This window comes from Rhynchophorus ferrugineus, unplaced genomic scaffold (genome assembly GCF_030347505.1).
Source record: "Rhynchophorus ferrugineus isolate W39M unplaced genomic scaffold, kcgeb_rfMv2 rfM2, whole genome shotgun sequence".
Lineage (NCBI taxonomy): Eukaryota > Metazoa > Arthropoda > Insecta > Coleoptera > Curculionidae > Rhynchophorus > Rhynchophorus ferrugineus.
In genome coordinates, this window is record NW_027472581.1 from 27,859,705 (window position 1) to 27,882,008 (window position 22,304).

The 22,304-nt window shown below is 28.9% G+C and overlaps 3 protein-coding genes across 3 annotated transcripts; 1 reads left to right on the forward strand and 2 right to left on the reverse strand.

Annotated features, from left to right (window-relative positions):
• Positions 1-325: 325 nt before the first annotated feature.
• Positions 326-1,477, reverse strand: LOC143191725 (retinol dehydrogenase 13-like). Its single transcript, XM_076397087.1, has 3 exons — positions 1,060-1,477; positions 688-1,010; positions 326-639 (listed from the first exon to the last, which is right to left on the reverse strand). Exons 1-3 carry the CDS (start codon positions 1,475-1,477, stop codon positions 457-459), a joined length of 924 nt encoding a protein of 307 aa, XP_076253202.1. The 3' UTR covers positions 326-456.
• Positions 1,478-1,529: 52 nt separating this feature from the next.
• Positions 1,530-5,277, reverse strand: LOC143191724 (retinol dehydrogenase 12). The gene is made up of 4 exons (XM_076397085.1): positions 5,084-5,277; positions 2,236-2,556; positions 1,861-2,183; positions 1,530-1,804 (listed from the first exon to the last, which is right to left on the reverse strand). Exons 1-4 carry the CDS (start codon positions 5,211-5,213, stop codon positions 1,592-1,594), a joined length of 987 nt encoding a protein of 328 aa, XP_076253200.1. The 5' UTR covers positions 5,214-5,277; the 3' UTR covers positions 1,530-1,591.
• A 7,578-nt stretch (positions 5,278-12,855) lies between these two features.
• LOC143191717 (uncharacterized) lies at positions 12,856-15,147 on the forward strand. The gene is made up of 6 exons (XM_076397078.1): positions 12,856-13,178; positions 13,640-13,902; positions 13,957-14,072; positions 14,129-14,164; positions 14,516-14,648; positions 14,731-15,147. The coding sequence occupies exons 1-6, from the start codon at positions 12,871-12,873 to the stop codon at positions 14,793-14,795; spliced, it is 921 nt and encodes a 306-aa protein (XP_076253193.1). The 5' UTR covers positions 12,856-12,870; the 3' UTR covers positions 14,796-15,147.
• The last annotated feature ends 7,157 nt before the right edge of the window (positions 15,148-22,304 follow it).

Genomic DNA, 22,304 nt, shown 5'->3' on the forward strand with positions numbered 1-22,304 from the left:
TATATATATATATATATATATATATATATATATATATATATATATATATATATATATATAATTTACAATATATAGTTATTCACAAGAAAACTACAATATATTAGGTATAAATCTATATAAGCATAAATTCGAGGCATTACTTTCAAGGTCGCGGCTAGGACGACAAGGACAGAACGTTAAAAATCAGTCGATTGAACTAGTAGAACCGAAAATAGTAACTAAAAGTAAACGACTGAAACGGTCGATAGCGACAGAAAAGTCGACTAAACAGTCGATTTCAGTTGATTGTTCCCAAATGTTGACATTAAACCATAGTCGACGTTCCCAATTTAAGGTTATTACGTGATAAATAAAGTCTTCTTCCAAAATTAATTAAAGAGAAAATTAATGTTGATTGTAAAATATATATACTTTCAGTGTCTATTGTTTCCATATAATAAATTCTAAATGCCTCGTCTAGATAGATTTATCATAAACTGTGTTTTCAGCTTGCTTCCAGATTTTGTGCCTATATTCATTATTGTTGACAATTTTAGGTTGAATGAACTCCTGGTAATTATCAAAATACTTTCCACTTGTGTTCTCTAGAATTCTTGAAGTGGCCATAAATGTTATAACATCCGCTGATTTTTTTTTATTCTAAAAATTATTGGTTATTAACGAAACCTATAAAAATATTAAAACTACTTGGGTAGCCAGTTTGAGAACTCCAGTTAAAACTGGTGTAATACAACTTTTATAATCTCCATTTTTAAGTAGAAATTGAGTATTTGTCATTCCAGGATGAACGCAATTTGAAGATATATTATATTTTTGAAATCGATTTGAACATTCCTTTGATATAATCATATTACAAAGTTTTGAGTTATAATATCTGGTTAATAGTGATAATATATTTTCACATTGTTTTGGTTTAATAACTGGAAGTTCTTTTTCATCCAAATTATGTAGAAATGCCCCAGAAGATGTGATAAATATGATCCTACTAGGACTGGATTCTTTCAATATATCTGTAAATATTTAATCTACATTTAGTTGTGTATTTTATTGAATAAGCACCTATTAGTAACGATGTCAATAAAAATGGACCAAAATGATTAATTTGCATAACAGGATCAAGATGGTCTTCAGTTTCATGTGACTTGCTTTGAAAAATTCCCACATTATTTATGAGTATGTGTAGATATTTTTCCTTGTTTCTTATTTCAGAAGCACATCTTCGTATTGATTCAAATGATCCAAAATCTATATGACCTGTTTCAATCATAGTGTTGGATGTTGCTTGAATAATTTGAGTTCTTGCTCTCTGTAAATCTTGGTTATCGAACATGATTACTTTAAAAAATCTAGCAGCCATATTTAAAGCTGTTTGATACCCAATTCCTGAAATTGTGTAAATATTTGAGATTTTTCTTTTTTTCTTAATTTGTTTACCATCAGCTGCACCAGTAATAAGACAAACTTTTAAATGTGACATTTAATACAGTCTTGACAGATTGTGGGAAAGTAATAAACACATGATAGTATTATTTTAATCTACATAGTTCATTGTTTAGTTTTAATTAAATAAAGATAATGCCAAAATATATTGTTATGTAATTTTTAATATTGTATCAATTCTTTCATTAGATTTTAACTTAACATATTCTTCACTTAAATTCCAAATGTCTTCTCGCAATTTATTATTATGAACTACTGGAGGTTGCCATACTGGTATACATTCCATAAAGAATTTGCCTGTTTTCTTTTCTACCTTATCTGCAGTAATTAGATGTAACATTGTCTGTATGCCACTATCCGTGTCCTATAAAAATATGCATATTTTTTAGATTAAGAATGTTCTTATCGGATCTTACTTACTTTTCCCCATAACCAAGCACATGTCCAGAGTATTAGGACTGGTAAGAACCAAATACCTTTAATAGGTGTTGATTTGAAAATATTAGTCTTTACCAGTCCTGGATGATGTGCATAACATGTTACTTGAGTACCTTTAAGTTTTTCAGCCAGACTTTTGGACATTAATGCCAAAGCCACCTTTGAATTACTGTAAGAAAATATTTTTCGGAGAAACATGTTTTGATTACTGCAACATTTCAAATTGTCTTTATTTAAATTTGTAACATATGCAGCTGCAGAACTGCTGAATACAATACGGCTATGTGGAGCCTTTATGAGGATATCTGTTGTAGAAGATATTATAAAACTTTTGTATTTTCCTTTGTATTAACTTACCTAACAACAAATGCGTTAAAAGGAAATGACTGAAATAATTGATTTGCATAGTTGTTTCCAGATCATCTTCGGTTTTACCCAAACCGCTACCCACCCCTGCATTGTTAACCAGAATATCTAACTTTCTGTATTTCGTCTTGAATTCTTGAGCAAACGCTCTTACCGACTTAAATGACGCAAAATCAACAAATTCGTAAAAAATATTTATGTTGTTTGATTCTTTAATGAGTTCATTAACTGTTTCAGTTGCATCGTTTTTATCAGCGATAATGATGGTTCCTCCTCTGGTAGCTACGTTTTTGGCCAATTCTAAACCTAGACCTGCAACATATGATCGTTATTGTATATTTTATATGGTTATTGTGTAAAATTAAACTATATTTAATTTTTTTAAAATTTTAATGATATCTATTAATTAATGATGCGTTGACCATTATTCTAAATAACAGCAAGCAAATTAAAGAACTAGTTAAGTTTTATAATTATAGTTACATTTAGTGGTTTTTTTATATATGATATTCAAGCAAATTAATCATTGTTTATTAACTTGAAACGATATTAAAGGAAAACCCAAAAGTCTGACGGAGCTAAATCCGGTGAATAGGGCGTTTGAGGTACTACGATAACGATGCTTTAGAATAAAATAATATTCCTGGTGCACTGGACTAGTGAAAGGAATTCATAATGAGGAAAACAACATGTAGTATCTTTTTTTATCTGAATTGATCGATTATTCGTAGTCGCACTTTGTCCTGCGAAAATATGTTGTCACGCTTACGCTTATATCACAACCATTTCCCCCATTTGGTTTGTTTGAGTTTACTATTTGTCATTTTTCGGGAATTCTTCCTGAAAAAAATGTAGAAATAGTTTTGACACAGTTGATAAAAACACCCTAATCAAACTTAAAGCTCAAACCGAGGAAATGGATGATTGCTAACTAGTGTATCAAGAATGCGTAGACTTGTCCCCTTAAATATGATTAAAATATGATTTATCAAAAAGTTTAAGTAATTAAAATAAATTATATTTGATAATAATTTTTTTTCTTTATTTTATTTACATTAGAATATTGTTGTATATCAGAGCCAAATTGCTTTTCAGTTAGTTGTTATAACAAAAAATATACAAATAAACAAAAGAAAATATATTACTTATAAAAACAAATGTCAAAGGTGTGAATATTGTTGCCATTCTCTAAATTAATATCAATTTAATTTTGAATCTGTTTAGGTATGTAATTCTAACTATTCCTACATTTTATAAGAATTAGATTAATACTGTACCAAATGTATAGCTTAAGATATAAAATATCGATATATGGATATGTCGATATTTATTAGACATTTTGAATACTATGATATATACTTTATATATATATATATATATATATATATATATATATATATATATATATATATATATATATATATATATATATATATATATATATATATATATATATATATATATATATATATATATATATATTTATATATATATATATATATATTTATATATATATATATATATATATATATATATATTTATATATATATATATATATATATATATATATATATATATATATATATATATATATATATTTATATATTTATATATATATATATATATATATATATATATATATATATATATATATATATATATTTGTAGGCTAATATTTCACTACTTTCATTTTTTCTTAAAAATATCGATATTTTTTAGTCTTAGTTTGAGTTTTAGAATATTATGATTAATAACCTGGGAAACTATTTAATCGGCCAAAATATCAGTATTTTTTAAATGATATTGATATTTAAAAAATGTTTGGTGATTTCATTAAATCTAAATTTGAAAAACTACCGAATGTTTAACATTGTTGTAATTAATATGTATAGTTGAACCAAATAATGCATCCTTAAAATCTGTATACGAATAAAGAATATATTTTTAAACTATAAAACTTTTTTTTAAATATAATACAGTAATAAAAAGAATAAATTGAAATTCAAGTTTATTTAATTAATGGTAATAGTACACATTTTAGTATATTAAATATACATTTCATAAAAACATATTAACTATATATACATAAGGAATATATTCTAAAATTCTAATTTTTTTTTTAATATTGGCTTGATTTGCTATAATATTGATTTTGATGGCTTTGATATTGACAGCTTTTTGCGTTTTTTAGAAGATAAATTAAAAGAATAAATTGAAATTCAAATGTATTCATTTAAATGTAATAATAGGATATATTCTTAAACCATAATACTTCTTTTTTAAATAAGATACTGTAACAAAAAGAAAAAATTGAAATTTAAGTTTATTTAATTAATGGTAATAATACACATTTTAGTATATTAAATATACATTTCATTAAAATGTACTAAATATATATGAATAAGGAATATATGCTTAAACTTCAATACTTTTTTTTAATATAGTACAGTTTTTTTGCATTTTATAGAAGATACTTAAAAAGAATAAATTAAAATTCAAATTTATTTAATTAAATGTAATAATGCATATTTATGCAGTATATTAATATACTGCAGTATATTAAATGCAGTATATTAAATATACATCTAATAAATATAGTAACTCGCTCAGCTACTGGCTTTATGAATATTACTATATATAGAATATTTAACCATTTTTAATATAAATAATTACTAAAATAAGAGTAATATTGCATAAAGTAAGAGTAATAATCTTTTTCATATTTTATATTTAATTTCCCTTAACTAAAATAAGATATATTATGTCGCTAACATTTTGATAAAGAATTAAAAAGCTTTATTTTATTTTTTAACACTAACATAACTAGAATTCCTCTTACCGCTATTTCCACCAGTTATTAGAATTGTTTTTCCTGCAAGATTTTTCAAACTTTTGCATCGTACATTGGTGAGATAATTGATGTATTTTATAATACCGAACAAACTAAGTACAATCAAAGCAAACAACATGACGCGATAGCGTTTCGTTACAGAATTGATCGTTAGATCACCGAGTCTAGCTTACTATTAAAACACTTTCTAATGAATTCCCACTTGTTCATATTTTCCCCTAGACAAGCCGATACAAAATAGAATTATCAAATATCTAGGAATGTGGAATAGGCTAGAATGGACTCTATAATAATAAAATATTATAGAGAAATTATTATTAATACTATATACTAATAATACTAAAAATATAAATTATTATTATTAATAATAATTATTAATTATTATTAATACCATTATTTTTAAATTAAAAATAGGATTACTACGGTTTTACCAGAAATAAAAACACAAATTTTAAAAATTCGCCATGTTGTCATATATTTTGTTAAGGACGTTGGAGAGATAAAATAGTAAAATTGTTAAATGTGTTTAATAAAAATTGAAAAATAAAATTGTTAAGTATGTTATTTCTAATATTTGTTTCCCAAATCCTGTTTTCGTGTTATCTGGACCTATGCCTTATGGCGGTATTTTGGCCCTCTTTGGCAGATTGTTGCAAAAAAAACGCGCCTAGAATTCCCCATGGGTGGTGTGGAAGAGTTCAATGGAAATATAATAAAACAATTCTAACCTATAAATTGTAGTAGCTCTATAATTAACTGTAGTTTAAATTATTTGATAATATATGAATTAGATGTACTATAATGTTAAAATAAACTATATAAATTTGATAATAATTTTGTTTCATTATTTTATTTAAACTAGAATTTTGTTATATGTTAAAGCCAAACTAAACTAAAACTCAGGGTATATACGGTAACACCACGATGTTTTGAGGTCATAAATTTAGATGACGTATGTTCACATCAATTTTGGATGGATCATAGAGTAATATATAGACTGTTAACTTAATACAAATAATTTCAGAATTGTTTTGGGTGGTCTTAGTAGGAAGGCGCTGAAAACGTCATTTCACTGAATTTCATTGGTTAGTTTAAATTACCATTATAGGCACCTGTAAGAAACATATTTTATTAGCAGTGCATTTCATTGGTCGACGGTTTCAAACGTATCACGTGACTAACCTCTGACGTCACATTCTACTGACCAATTAAATTTGAAATAAAACCAAAATGTAATTTTTTAGAACCATTTATTAATATAAAATTCTAGATAAATACAAATATTATGAAATATCAATAAGTTATAATATAAGTATATAATGAATATATATAAAATAATGAAATATAAATATATAAATAAAAAATAATTAAATGTGAATATAAGGAAGGCTGCAATCTAATTGAATACATAAGATATCTCCTGCAAATATAATCAAAATTGTCTATAGTGCTATTTTCTTTTTTCATATTTCTATAGTGCTATCAGTTTAAATAATATGTATTAAATTGTCTATCTTTTTGTTCCCTTATACTGAAAGCAGAACAGCACAGCTGAAAGTCTGTGTCTGTTAATATTTTACTTACTTGTTCAACAGAAAAATGTATTGAGGCAAGTATAATTATTTTTACAATGTTATTGTGAACATTATGGAACGGATAATTAAAATAGTTATAACGTATGATGGAGAAAACATACAAAAAAGTAATACTGTAAAGAACAGAAACAAAAAATTAAAATGTATTATATATATATATATATATATATATATATATATATATATATATATATATATATATATATATATATAATTGCTATTGCTATTGTGCTTTTATTATGGTAAAATCGAGGAGTTAAAAAGACAGCTTAAGCATCTATTAAAGATATAATATATAATAAAACAAACGTGATAATCTCTTATATATAAAATCAAGCTCATTTTGTTGGTCTACTACTTATCTCGGTTAAGAAGCCTTAAGCCAAAATATTAGCCAAAACACACACCTTAATCTAGCTAACTTGGGTTGTTTATTCCAAGGAAAGCTACGTCTTTTTTTTATTTCCCCACATATACTGGATATACAACACTTTTGGAGAATGAAGATACATTTTAATCAAATAATAGAGAAAACATAGTGATAATTTAAGACAGAAAAATGCTGATCGTACCTTATGTTAGATATACAAAAATGGCGTCATAAACAAACTGAAACATACAATCGGAAGTTATAGAAATGACCCAATCAAATGCCTATGTAAGCCAATTTAAATGAATCAATCAGAAAAATAGTCTCAGAGCTATCATTGGTCGGACCACGCAAAACATTTCCTCGGTTTCGCGTGTTTAAGTAAAACCTTATCTATACTTTGCGATATACTGGGATAGACTATTCATTCCACCTTAATAGGTCAATTGAACAATCCCCGGCCTACCATACTAAAACACATTTTTCTGGCAAAATTAGTTTTATTTATTCAACATAATTTTTTTCGAGGATAATACACTGATTATAGCGACCCTCTGAACAACAGCGAATGTTTAATGAGTTCATTTTCTTCAGTCAATTTGACATTCGAAATTTGTGTGCTGATTTCATATACACTTTTACGACTAATCAAGTCAGATTATATTAAATATAATTAGGTATATTATTTGGTAACTGAAAAAAGAATAAAATTATTAGAGAATCATACATAAAATAAACAAATAAATGAGGCATAAGCTCAAATGTTATCAACAATGTTATTTACCTCGATATTACGTTAAGTGTACTTTATACACGGTAGAATGTCTAATTCTAACACACAATTATTAAAGCAATATATATATATAAATAAGGCCTGTACCCATAAAACTTGTCCAGTGCGACGAAAACAACTACGTTAAGCACATATTTGGAACATTTTCAAGTAATTTTTTCTTTAAAATCGATTATTTATGGAAACAATGTTTATTTCGGTTAAATACGTAGAATTGTCATAAACTGGTTTTCCAAAAATTGTTATGTAGCCTTATTAATTTTCAACGATTTACATTTTATATTTTTACATTTTGGATGGTATAGTTTATTTTATATCCCATATTTGTGTTTATCAACTACAACTAAAAATAGTTTTCTTAATAATTAAAGACAAGTACCGTCGAAAGGTTATTGTTGGGTTGAGGAAAAGTAATTTTCGTTTTTTCATGTTTTTAAAAATGATTTTTTCTGCTTTAAATCAGTATGTATTTCCCAAACTAAAATTAAATTACCTTACTTAAGCTAAAGTTAAGATTAACACTTATACACTATAAGTTCGTGAGGTTTGGTTCGCTTTAATCTTATAATTTTCTGCGTGTTACTACTGGATAATACTTTGATTGCTTTGATGTTGCTGTGATTTAATAACATTATTTCATATTTTATGGCGAAGTTCTGGATAACTTCGTAGACCTATTTGATTTCGAGATCATCTTGCAGTTCTTCGTTGGTTCGGTAGCGATAAACATTCGTAATTAATCGAAAAGCTTTGTTTTGGCAGCGTTGGATTATCCCCAATACCTTTGTGATCTTAGGGCAAGTTGACAGTATCTTTCAATTAACCAGTACAGTACAGTTCTTCGATTTGGGTATGATGTGAGCTGTTTTTCTATCGTGTCTATCGTGACTATTACAATTCTAACATACCATGGGGATAGATGAATAGTTAAAGTTGTACTTGTAACTTGTAAATGTGTAAAAATTTAATTCTTTATCTATCTCTTTATGTCTCCATATAAAATATGTCAATCTACCTCGATTTGTTTAATTTTATTGATATTCTCAATGATTGATATAACAGCATGTAGCCATTCTTTAACGTCAAACTTTTTGGAATATAAACGACAATTCTACTAAATAATTTATCTATTTAAATAATGTATTCTGAAATTCCAAAATTATCTTAAAATGTCCCATGAAACACAAGTTCAAATTTATTAAGTTTAAAGTTTAATGGTATAATGTGCATCTTCTAATAGTATAATAATGGCAATATGAAGAACCTTTTATAAATATATTTAATTTTTAAATAACTGTGAATCAAAAATAGAGAAAAAATAATGTGTAAGTCAAACTTCAATGTTTCTTTTTAATTTTAATATTTATCTGAACTTTTTTGTTGATATATTCTAAGGTCTCCTTTTTACCAACGAGAGTTTATCTGGACTGGACCTACTGTTTACAATTTATAATTATAAACATACAAGTACATTCATGCCCCAGCATTCATTCAAATCTTTGTGCGTATGCCAGAATTCTCCAGAACTATACTAGTATCTAAATGAGTTTTGGAGATCATCTTCAGTTGAAGATGATCATGAGACTTAAATAAACAAAGGAATGTAATTTTGAGCCCATGGCAGAACATATTTTATATAAGATCTTATTAGGCTCTCTCTTGAGATTTTGAGCTCACCAATTTCAAAAGCCATATCTATTTACAAGCTGGAACAAAAAAAAATTATAAAATATTAATGGAAATATGACAAGCAACACGTTCTCAATTATAGCTGCAAATGATCTCTAGAAAAGGAATATTGAGTAAATCGATTGAACAGTCGCCCAGCTGAACTGAGACGTGATTTGTGGACAAAATGGATTATTTCCACAAAAATTGGAAAATTTTTAAAGATACTTAGAATCGGTTGAAGAGGATTATTTGGAGCCCTACGGGATAATCAGTAAATAAGGTAAATAATAAATAAGGCCTGTTTTTGTACTGTTGCTTATATTGGAACCTTTTGGGATCATAAAGGGAACCATTTACTACCTCTAGTAATATTAAGAGTAAAGTAGAAGAAACTTAATTAGGGAATTGAAGCAGAAAGATGCTTTGTCATGAAATTCACAATTCACAGGTCAATTGAAAAGTCCCCGCCTGACACATAGATGGCGCTACTAGAATTAAATCCATGTGTTTTTGAGTTAGCCCTAACTCTCAAAAGATGCGTGTATAAATTTGACAGCTGTTGAACGTGTACGAAATATTATTCACGAATATTTGGGTGTGAGAAAGCTCTGTGCAAAGTGGGTGCCGCGCGAGCTCATTTTTGACCAAAAACAACGACGAGTTGATGATTCAGAGCAGTGTTCGGAGATGATTAAGCGTAATAAACCCGAGTTTTTGCGTCGATATATGACATGGCTGCATCATTTCACTCCAAAGTCCAATCGACAGTCATCCGAGTGGACTGCACATGATGAACCCGCTCCAAAGCATGGGAAAACGCAACAGTCGTTTGGCAAGTTTATGGCGTCTGTATTTTGGGTTGCGCATGGAATATTTTTTATTGGCTATCTGGAAAAAGGAAGGACCATCAATACCGACTATTATATAGCGTTATTGAACCGTTTGAACACACTCTGTCACAAGTCAGTGAAAACGATGGCAAAAATCCATGAATTGGGCTTCGAATCGCTTCCTCATCCACCGTATTCTCCAGATCTGGCCCCCAGAAACCATATCCTGTTCTCAGACCTCAAAAGAATGCTTGCTGGGAAGAAACTTTCGTTGAATGAAGAGGTGAGCGCCGAAACTGAGGCCTATTTTGAAGCAAAGGACAAATCAAAGGACATTACGAAAATGGTATCGAAAAGTTGGAGGGTCGCTATAATCAGTGAATCACCCTTGAAGGGAATAGTGTTGAATAAAAAAAGAATAATTTTGTCAAAAAAATGTGTTTTACTATGGTAGGCCGGGGACTTTTCAATTAACTGGTTAAAGTATCTATAACGCTTAAAATTGTTTTACTAAATATTTCTACATTACATTTTTCAGTTTTCATCGCGAACATATCTAAAAATAACTACCAATTGAGATTTTGCAGCAACATCGGTTGTTTCTCCCGCCATGATCACCAAAAATGAAGAATTATTAATTTCCTCAATTATTTGATCATGTTAAGCTTCAAGCATAAACTGTAACAAATCGTTTCTCTCGATTTTTTAGGTGCTCACTGATGAGTTGCATCTAGTTAAGTCAAAACATTTATAAGTTCACGAAATATCCCCGAATTCTGGGAAGTATCGCTCCCATCACGTTTTCGAAGAGCCGTTGAAACATACCTATTCTTTGACACATTTTCATTATATCTCTGAATATTTATTCGATACGCAGATTCTAATTGAGCCATAAGATTTCCATACAATTATGAAGCTGAATTTTAGAATTTTCACATCTTTTTATTTTTAACCTTAAGCGCTCTAGATCGGTGACCCCTATTTCAGTCCAAATTTTATTGCCACCAAAAAGTAAGCAGGGAAGGAAAAGTAACGGTACAACAAATTTTTTTTGTTATATCCACAAATCCATTCATTAAAAATAAGTCTCTATTAAATTTACGAATGTAACTTTTTCCTCTACTTGTGCCATATTTCTGAATAATAATATCTGGGAATGGCCTACACCTTCCCTTCGTAAGTATATTTAAATTTTTTCTTCAGTTAATTTAATTACTTGATATAGTTATTATAGGGTTTATACAGCGCGGATGTTTGAAGGAGCTCACAGAGCATGTTCGTGTGGCCCAGATAAGTAATAGCGATAGCGAGAGTCGGTTGCTTACCGATGGTAGGTTATTCCACTGGTCCACGTTATTTTCGTGGCTCACACTTCCATTGTAGTTTTTTTTATCATTTATTACAGCAAGAATACGCGAATGCTAAGTGGGATTTGCTTTTTTGGTAAATAATAGAAAATATTTTGGTATTTTAGTGAGATTACATAATTATTTTTTGGAAGCCTCTTTAGTTTTTTTTTGGGGAGCTCTGTAGCACTGCAGTGCTTATACACTAATCGCCACTAGTACTAATGGTGATTATTTCAAACGAAGTACTGTTTAACCATATTAGCTTTAACCATGACAGTAGTTGAATTTTGTCTATACAATATACTATTTTAATTAATTAGTCTTCTTTAAAAGCTTATTCTGAAGTCTATATATGTCTAATAATCATATCGGACGATGTTAGACGTTTTAGCCTACGCTCTTCACTGTCACATCGCATATTTAGGTGATTAGCGAGTACATTGGTATGCACTGACACTCTTTCGAAATACTTCACACAAACACGTTGAATTATACTCGTTTTTGGTTCTAGAGGAATATCGCGTTGTATCACTTCATTTGAAACATAGTCATTGGATTCCATATGACCAAATAGGCTTGAATATAGATTTATACAATGTTATCTTGTTATCTAATGATAACTTGGATTTGCGCCCGATAATCCAATACATTCGTAGAATTTAAGTCCAAGTTGTTTCCGTTTAGCGAGTATGTGCTTCTTCCAAGTTATATTTAGCATCCTAGATATAGCATGAAAATTAAAACAATTAAAATTGTATTATTCTATTTAATGAAAGTAAACCCTATATATTGAAGTAAAACGTATTTACCTAGACTAAAACTACGCAACAATATTTTCCTTCGTTTCTTTAAAAATACATCATTTGCAAGGTTATAAGAGCTATTACTACTAGATAAATATGACGACGTCAAGTAGAAGGCAATTGTGGTTTCAAGTAAAGCAATTGTTTTCAAACGGATATATCAGTTACGCTGGTACCATTATGGTTTTATAATTACGTTGGAATTGTTTATGTTCGTTCGGAATTGCAGGATGATCGTCAAATGTTTAACCTTTTCTGTCAAAAATTTTGACATCCCTGAAAAATCGTATTAATTTAATTAGTTCCAAGTCAATTAAACTAACTAACCTGCCTATATATGCTAAAAAGAATCGCGCATTGTCGCATGAGTATCACAATGGGCCATAAAACAATATGTTATTTATTGTTCCTAGTAATGTTGCTGTGTTTGGAGTTAATAGTTGGCGACGATTTAATGAATACTAGAAAGAAGAATAATAACACACGGGCTCCAATTAGAAATTTAAGGAAGGAAGAACAAAGCGAAGAAAGTGCCTTAGGTTCGGAAGTAGCAAAATATCTCATACAATGTGGGGGTGAGAGTAGGAATAATTCTGATACTAAATCACATGATGGAGGTTATTTGGAAGAAAACCCTTGGAACATGAATGATCAACACTCAAACTCGAATGGGTAATTAATATGATTTTGTTTCTAAAGCGCTTCTTCATTTTTAAAAGATTGAGGAATACATATTGATGTATTTATCTCGCACTTGTCTTGCTTGTGAATTAATCCAAGTACCAATGAAATGTGGTAATAAATTTATTTATAGATAAGATTGTACTAAGAATATCTAATAAAGATGTTATCAAGAAAAAGTTATATGCGAGAGATGCTAAAGTAAATGTTATTACATATTCTTCATTAATTAACTAACTAATACTATTGGTGTAATTGGTTGGCAACAAGTATTGGTTTTTACAGCAAGCACATTTAGTATTAAACAAAATAGTTGTTTTATGAAAAGATTATTTCTTCACCATTAACTAAAAAAGATGAACTATAACTCTTCTTTAAGGAAACTTTCAATGTTTTTGCGCTATGCAACTTCACCTTCACATAATTAATAACTCATGTCTATATTATCCTAGTAATCAACAAAGTTACAATTCATATGGAGATAACAATCGCCATGGACCTACCCAATATCCTCAATATTCCAATACCCAGGACTCCACATACCACAACAAACGCACTGCAAACCCAAGAAGAAACTATGGAAACGATAATTCGCACGATAATGAGTATTCTCCTAGAACTCCATATACTCCCAATAATAGTCGTAATTATGGATACACACCAGACAATGATCAAAAACAATCACAGTGCGGGGTAGACAAGAATGGAAATTATGGTGATATTAATCTTAGTTTGACAAGAGAATTTGAAGTAATACATATTATTTTAGGTTATAACAATAGAGACTCAAACTCAAACAGAAACGATCAAAACCCCTACAGATTTTTTAATGTTTTCCGCTCGAAACGTTTTAACAATTCTAATAGTGATGATGAGGATGATGAGGTGTTAGTTATTAGTTATGTTAAAATAATGTGTTATATATTCATTAAATGTTTCAGTGTGTCAGTCAATGTATTTTTGAATATTTACAACTGGTAAGTAATTAAATATAATACAATATGTATAATTAGTAACAATACTTAGTAAGTTCAACAAATAAATCAAATGAAACAGAATAATTTATGAATATTTTAAACATACTGAACAATGCATTGTTTATAAAAAAATAAATTATGTATAATGTATTAGTTTTATGTTTGAACTTTATCCATACATTAATTTTTACTCGGTTGAAGTTTATTGACGTATGGAATAATTAAATGAAATATAAACAAATATGTTTTTAAATTTACATATTTTTTTCATTATCTTTAAATATATTGAGCTTAGATAACCAAATATATACTATATTTGAATATATTCCAATTTAACCGTTTTCTGTTTAGTTAGACGATGACAGAATACCATCGGAGTCGTTATTTATTAAGTGGTTACAAGAGAATGCCTCTGGAACTGACATGGATAGAATAAAGAGTTTAAGAGAAACTCGATTATGTTTTGGTCGTGTAGCTGCAACTGGTAATTCAGTTTAGTCTTTATATTTTTTCTTATGCATCGTTTAGGGTATTTTGATTAATTTATACCAATTTTAATTTTATAGATACTGACGATGGATGTAAATTTTCAAAGGAATTGGCAAAATGTCTGAATTTAAATATTGATTGATTTTTATTTGCTTTTATATCCAATTAATTAATATTCGTTAAACAAATATAACTAAATATTTGGTCTAGAGGGAAATACATATTTACTTCTGTGCATTTTGAAAATGTTTAATTATTAAAACCTTATACAAGTGTTTACTCCGCCATCTATGACGCCTTGCTGGAAACTGCGGTAATATCTAGTTCGATTACTGTAGATAGCTTCCGAGGGTTCTGAATAGGTGGCACACTAGTTAGTGTTAAAAGCAGTTTAATGTTTTATGTGTATTTAAATGCTAAAGGGTTTTTATGTGAAATAATATTTGAAAAATGTAAAAGACAAACAAAAAACAAAAATAAACAATATACTCGTGTTTTGATAGTATGGTTTAGATTGTTATAGTGAAGACTTACTTTTTGTCTACCTAACTTATGTGTTTTCAATTAGTGAATTCTAATATTGTTTAGGTGATAACATTTTTCATATATAAATATATCCTGAAATATATTAACGTACATCTTTACACTTATATTTTGACATAGCTTTTGATGTGCTCGGTGTATGGTATAATATCAGATGATAACGTAGAATATCATATAACATTTTAGCGTTTCTATAGTTTTTCATATATATTTCAGAGTTCATACATTGCAACTGACACATTTTATTTTCTTTTTAAACTCCAATTTTCAAATATGACTATTAGATTTGAGATTTTAATTTCGTATTTTAAGTCAATTTTGAATTATCAAGTTGGTAATTTTTTCGACAATTGTTGGGGCAGCTAATTTGGAAGTAACTATTCATAAAATTTTACGGTATACCACAAATTGTAGTTACAACATTATCTTTGGCATTTAAGTGTGTATGAAATTGAAAATTATGTGTGTATGAAATTGCTACCGTGAAACCCAAATTGATGTTCTGATTCTATAATATTCCTTTTTTTCTATTATATTATTTATTATATCTTTTGTTGCTTATTTTTCTATTGTTTTCCATAACGTAATCTGTAGCCTTAGTTTTCCAAGTATTCTTGAATTTTTTCGTTTTGGATCAACTCTTCCAGTTCTTTATTGCTTCATTGAATTTTTTTGGTTACTTCAGTTCTTAATTGTTGTTAATCTCTTTTTAGTAATTTAAGTTCGAACTGTACATGATATATAGTTTTTCTTTGCTGTCCATTGTTTCATTACATCTTTTGCTGCTGTTTTTGCGTTAATTTCAGTTTTAAATTAGATCAGATATATTTAGAGAAATAATTGTGTCTAGCATTCCTCTAAATAATGACCAGTGAGTTATATTATTACAAGAAAGCGGGCATACGTTTAATGATAATTTTTGATGAAGGATTAGACGACATATCAAAATATGGTTGTGACCGGTACCATTTTGTAATATAAAAGTCTAAAAATCTCTACGAAAACATTATCTGTATTCATTGTTTTTACCAGCTGTATACTATTTGAACCATACTTTGGGAAATTATTACACAAATGTTATACCATATAAATTTGAATAAAACTAGTGCCATTTAGAATATCATCAGGGCTGACATGTAAATTGACAGACAAAGACGTTGTCGATAAAGACAAATAATTTTTACGTACAGTTGTAACGTTTTCCAGACGGCCAACGACCACCTGTTGGTCGTTTCTTTAAGACGGAGTTGTTATATACAGCAATCGTTAGTCTGCAGACCCTGTGTGTTCGGGTATTATTGTAATTGTACTTCGGGTATAATGGTGTACTTATGGCCGATCAATTTTTTTGCCATATGGTCGGCATTTACGATTTTTTCTTTCTATGTTTACAATGCAGCATCCAAGATAAGTAGATGGTTGAGGTTAGACTTCTGATAATAAAAGTTTTTTGCTGTTTCATACATTTCTTCTGTCTTCATTATTGGATGTTGCATGTTTACTAGTAGGTATTAGATTAGCCATTGAATATTAATCTTGTTTGAAGAAGGAAAGAAAGACATTTTTAAATTAACTACTTAGTTAGTTGATTCTTAATTAAAAAAAAATGAAAATTTTATTGAAGAATGTTGACGAACGATTTTATTAGAATATTTACGGTTAACCTTGTCTTTATGTGAGTTATGAACTAATTCAGTTGTTAAAATAACTTATTGATACTGACTAAATTGGTATAATTAAATATAAATAAATGTATGCTATATAAAAATCAAAACAGTGAAAATAATTCTAATAAAATGAATCAAAACATCAAAAGGATACTTACTTTTGGACATCCATTTTTAAAACCAATTGTTATGGCTTTTAATATTAAAAATATGCTCTCAGCTCTAAACAGTCTACAGTTTAACGAATACTGTTATATACTGCCTCGGTTGTTAAAAATCAGTGTGTCTACTCTGGCAGGGAGTTGTAACTATTTAAGTGGTTAAAATTAAGTCCTTCGTTTATATTAAGATGGCATTAATAAGATTAATAAGAAATAGTCTATTCATAGAAATAAAATAGTTTTCAAATAAAATAATAGTTTTTATTTGAAATCCTGCGCATTTCATAGCTTATATACCAGGTCTGTCGGTAATTAGTTTCCGGTTTTTAAAACAGATTTCACTAGCCATAAGTATGCAATGTTATGATTTGATACATACGTCGTTATAAACTACTGACTTCAACCTCAAAACTACATAAGTAAGGTAAATATTGTCTGATTCTACAACAAATTTATAAATAGCGGCAGGCAATACATTAATAATCTTGATAACATGAGTTCACTGTTATTTTAAATAGATTTTATGTATAGTCGGTTCAATAAAACAGTGAACCCACGTCATCTGGATTGATGACGTCAAAACGTGACTATGCCTATTATTAATAAAGCCTAATCAATTCTTATTCCAAAGTTTACCTTTTACGATCAACTTTTGCTATCTTTGTGTCTGCACTATTTTTATTTATTTTTTTTTACCACTGGTTATATTGATTCCATTCTGAAATATTCATGTCTCATCTAAATACACAAATTGAAATAATAAGTCTTCCTTAATTATATTATGCTCTTTTAAAAATTATACTCTTTTAAAAGTAATTTAAACACTATATTACTATATACCTATATTACCTAACAGTGTATGAAGGGATGTTCTACATCCCTCAAAGAGCTCCATATCTCTAGGCTTTCTATGCATATTTTTCAGACAGTTTCTTCTGAAATAATTGTATTAAATTATGTTTATAATGAAAAAACTACTCACTGTTTTTATATATTTCATAGATTTAATCTCTGATAGAGCTCACATCAACCTCTTGATTCGTCACCCGCTTCGTATGAGGACGATTTCTTTTCGGTGAATCCAAGCTTGTATTTTTAATATTTTGAGATATACTACACTGACCGTGTCCATACTAATATTCAGTGCAGCTGCAACGCGCTCACATATATTTTTCAATAAAATTCGCAGCAAATTAATATTTAATAGTTATTATGCTTACCTTTCTAACGAATTTTACTGGTAAGAGGGGGCCATTATCGCCACTTTTGCAGGTTGGTTCGATTACATGTTCGAGCTTATCTGACCTTTTGTGATCTTACAGCTTCAGCTGCGATACATTTTCCCGAACTACACCAAGAAAAGCTTCGAGTAACTGTGAAACGATTGCCAGTCCAATGTCAACCTGTCTTTTTTTGATAATCGTTAATTGTTGCTATTATAATATATTTTTAAACTATATAAATCATAATTCATTAATATATTATATATAGCCAAACTATTCTCGCGCGATGTTGCCGTATATATCCGAGCTCTTGTATGGTGTCTATATATTTTTAGTTGGTCCCCTTACGGTTAACTCTCGAACCTAAGTCTGTATATAAATGTTAAACTCTTAACAAAGTGAGCTCCGGGAATATTTTTGACAATGTATATATATATATATATATATATATATATATATATATATATATATATATACATATATATATATATACATATATATATATATATATATATATATATATATATATATATATATATATATATATATAAATATATATATATATATATATATATATATATGTATATATATATACAGAATCAATATAAAAATAATTTATTACGGTTCCAATATCACCCGGTTCTTTCTTTTATTATATTGTCCATTTTTTTCCGTTTCCTGTGCTTTTTCTAAGGTCCTTCGAGCGAGTGGATAAAACTGACGTCTCGATCCACTTCGTCTATAAAAATATAAGCGAAAACTCGTGACCTGAGTACCGGACAAGCGGGGCCGGCCAGGCGTCCTCGATAACAAGTTGTTCTAGGGGAATGGGTGTCGGCCATCGGCCAGCGCCAGATAATAACGTTGTGTATCGGTAAACTGGGCCGAGCAGGAATCGCCACACGCAGCACAATCCTGTCCGGACCACGTACTCGGACAACTGGCGGAATTACCAACGAATTTTCGCCGAAGAAGTTCAGGAAATGTTCAACGGAATGAGCGATTCGGGGGATATTTCTGCTGATCGAAACGGCGAAGATTGTCAGGTTATTTTATCCGAGTCCCTCGATTATTTCATTCTATTGTGTACCTGTGCAATAATGCGATCATTTTATGGGAATGCCGTATATGATTTTCTATCGCATGGATTGATTAAATTGTTTTTATCGATACTAATAGGGTAATATACATTTTTAAATAAAAGTAATAAAATTTCTATCAGCGACATTTATCTCATTGATGTCCTTCCTGTTGATGCAGTATCACCTTTCTTATCTTTTATTTATTTTGCAATATCACCAACTTAAAGTCCATGACAATATGACGGGTAAATGAATACAGCTTTCTGAGAGTTTTTCGACGAACAAACCAAAATAGTTTGAATACTTCTATGTATTTCCTGAATCAGGAATATTTGCTTTAGAATGTAGCAATCATCAGTCTGCAGACCCTATGCGTTCGGGTAAAATCGTGTACTCATTGCCGATTATTTTCTGCCATCTAGGCGGCATTTACGATTCAGCATCCAAGAGAAGCAGATCGTTGAGGATAGATCTCCGATAATAAAAGTTGTCTGCTGTTTCATAATTTTCTTCTATGATCATTATTGTATGTTGTGTGCTTACTAGTGGGTATTAGATTAGTGATTGAATATTAATCATGTCTGAAGAAGGAAAGAAGGATATTTATAACGTTGAAAACATTGACTACTTGGTTAGTTGATTTTTAGTTATGAAAATATGAAAATTTTATTGAAGAATGTTGGTGAACAATTTTGTATATTATTATTTTATATTATTTTATGTTTTGAATATTTGAGTTGTTTTGAGTATTGTAATTCAGTTGTAAAAATTATTGAAGATATGATTTGAGTCGATACAAGAGCCAGTGTAGAAAAGAGGAAGAAGAGTTAGTAGAGGGCGCTGTAACTTGTATCGAGTTTGTGTAAAATACCAGGGATCAAAATAAAGTTTCTTTTGGTTCCACGGCCATAAGTGGTGTTATTAATTCCGTCCCGTTCCGTATCATAAATGATTCGTAACAAAATTAACTTATTGATGCTGACTAAGTTGGTAGAATTAAATATAAGTAAATGTATGCTATATAGTATTAAAACAGTGAATTTGAAGGTGATTGCAAAGGTAGCATCTTAGCAATTCCCGTAGCACAATATAAATTTTTAAGAACTTTTGCTTATATACCCTATTCGTTTATTATAATTATATTTTGACAATTAATATTGTATTAATATGAAATTATTTGTCAACTCTTGTCAGCACATTTATCCTTTTAGTACTATTCTCTAGTATTCTGTAAAGTTCTAGCAACAGTTACGCCTGCAATTAATTGATCTTTGATTTTATTCTGTTCGGATTTTGTCAAATTTTTGTAACAAATTTCATATTTATGCCCCACATGTGTCTCATTACATCCAACGGATACTTCGTCTAAAATAAATATGATTACTAAAACATATAACGACTAAAATATAGTTCTAATTGATACCAGTGACTGCTATTTTTGCTACTTTCTTGATGGACAAACAACATTAATGAGCTGACTACTTCTAGCTGGTGGCTGACGTACTGTAGATGTATTTTCATAACGTTAGTTGAAATTATGGATTATAACCACGAATATGTTTTCTTGCAGAATTGACACACTAAATTCTCTCTATAAATGTAATAATTACTTTAATAAATTTATTCAAAATAATTTAAATAATATCAATAAAAAAAATCAAAGGGTACTTACTTAGGACTTTAGGACGGACCATTTTTAAAACTAATTGTTATGGCTGTTATTATTAAAAATATGCTCTCAGCGATCTATCCCACTTGGATGCTGCATCAAAGATGGCGATCGCCCGGCGATAATTCCCGATTGCAAATTACGATTTTACCCGAACGCATAGGGTCTACAGTTTAACGAATACTTGCGAATGTAAACATCCATCTTCGTCCTACGCCAGTGGCTGTAAAACCGCATTCCACTTGTGATGTTAGAAATTAAGAATATAAGAAAGTACTCGAGGGTGTTTAACACATATACTAAAATACTTCTTTAAATAATTAAAACATGACATATGTATTGGGATTGAATTGAAAGAAATGTATTCAACAATATATTGAGACAATGGATAATAAGGGCGAAACAGTGAACACGTAGTCATTAAGGGAAATATGTTTATTACAGGAAATATGTGAGCTGTACGAAGTGGTACCGAGTAATGTGTTCTTGCGAAAAATTAGCCTTTTTCTAAAGAAAATGGGAGCACTGGGAGGCGTGAAATTTGGCACGGTTAAGGATTTATTTTTTAGACCTAAAGTGTTTGTATGAAATACACCCAAACCAAGCAACCAGGAATAGCGAACAGACTGGTGACACAACATATATAAAGAAGTATTTTAGGCTCTACTTATCAATTTATTTTATTTAATTCTAAGCAATGTTGTAGCAGAATTAAGCTGCTTTCACAGCTGAATATGGATACATTCATTTGTTGTCTCTACAAATAATGTAAAATGTATTTTTATATGATCATACTTTCTTTCAAAGTTAAATTATAACTGTCATAATTCTTTAATAGTTATACCAAGAATACGCGAATAACCACAAGTAATACAAACTATGTAATAGAACGCTGCTTAAAACTAAATAAAATCATTTAATAATATCTTAAGTCGCTTACTTTCTGTGTTAATTTCGTTTCAAATTACAAAATATAGAGGAATTGGAAGGGTATCTCACATATATTACCTATGAATAAGTTTAGCGTTCATTTGCCACCAGAGGGCGCGACTGTTAATATGAGTAGCAGAACATTTAAAATATTTTATTAGCAATAATAGCAGTAATAAAAATTTTAAAAATAAAATGCAATAATAAGTTTAAAAATACATTTTATTTAAATATATGTAAAACTTACATCGCAAATATTATTTCAAAGAAGATTTCATAGAATTTTTTATGTTTAATGTCAATACTACAATACAATATTATATTAAAAATATATTAAAATGTAATATAACAAATTTAACAGAAAACTTATATTTTT

Bases quoted from the DNA above. Each gene is read 5' to 3' on its own strand.
- LOC143191725 (XM_076397087.1), bottom strand. From the start codon at position 1,477: ATGTCACATTTAAAAGTTTGTCTTATTACTGGTGCAGCTGATGGTAAA. The intron at 1,011-1,059 runs GTGCTTATTCAA...AAATATTTACAG, and splicing joins ATTGACATCGTTACTAATAG to ATATATTGAAAGAATCCAGT. The intron at 640-687 runs GTAGTTTTAATA...AATAATTTTTAG, and splicing joins TTCTCAAACTGGCTACCCAA to AATAAAAAAAAATCAGCGGA.
- LOC143191724 (XM_076397085.1), bottom strand. From the start codon at position 5,213: ATGTTGTTTGCTTTGATTGTACTTAGTTTGTTCGGTATTATAAAATAC. The intron at 2,557-5,083 runs GTAAGAGGAATT...CATATGTTGCAG, and splicing joins AATAACTGGTGGAAATAGCG to GTCTAGGTTTAGAATTGGCC. The intron at 2,184-2,235 runs GTAAGTTAATAC...CTTCTACAACAG, and splicing joins TTTAACGCATTTGTTGTTAG to ATATCCTCATAAAGGCTCCA.
- LOC143191717 (XM_076397078.1), top strand. From the start codon at position 12,871: ATGAGTATCACAATGGGCCATAAAACAATATGTTATTTATTGTTCCTA. The intron at 13,903-13,956 runs GTGATATTAATC...ATATTATTTTAG, and splicing joins AGACAAGAATGGAAATTATG to GTTATAACAATAGAGACTCA. The intron at 14,073-14,128 runs GTGTTAGTTATT...TAAATGTTTCAG, and splicing joins GTGATGATGAGGATGATGAG to TGTGTCAGTCAATGTATTTT.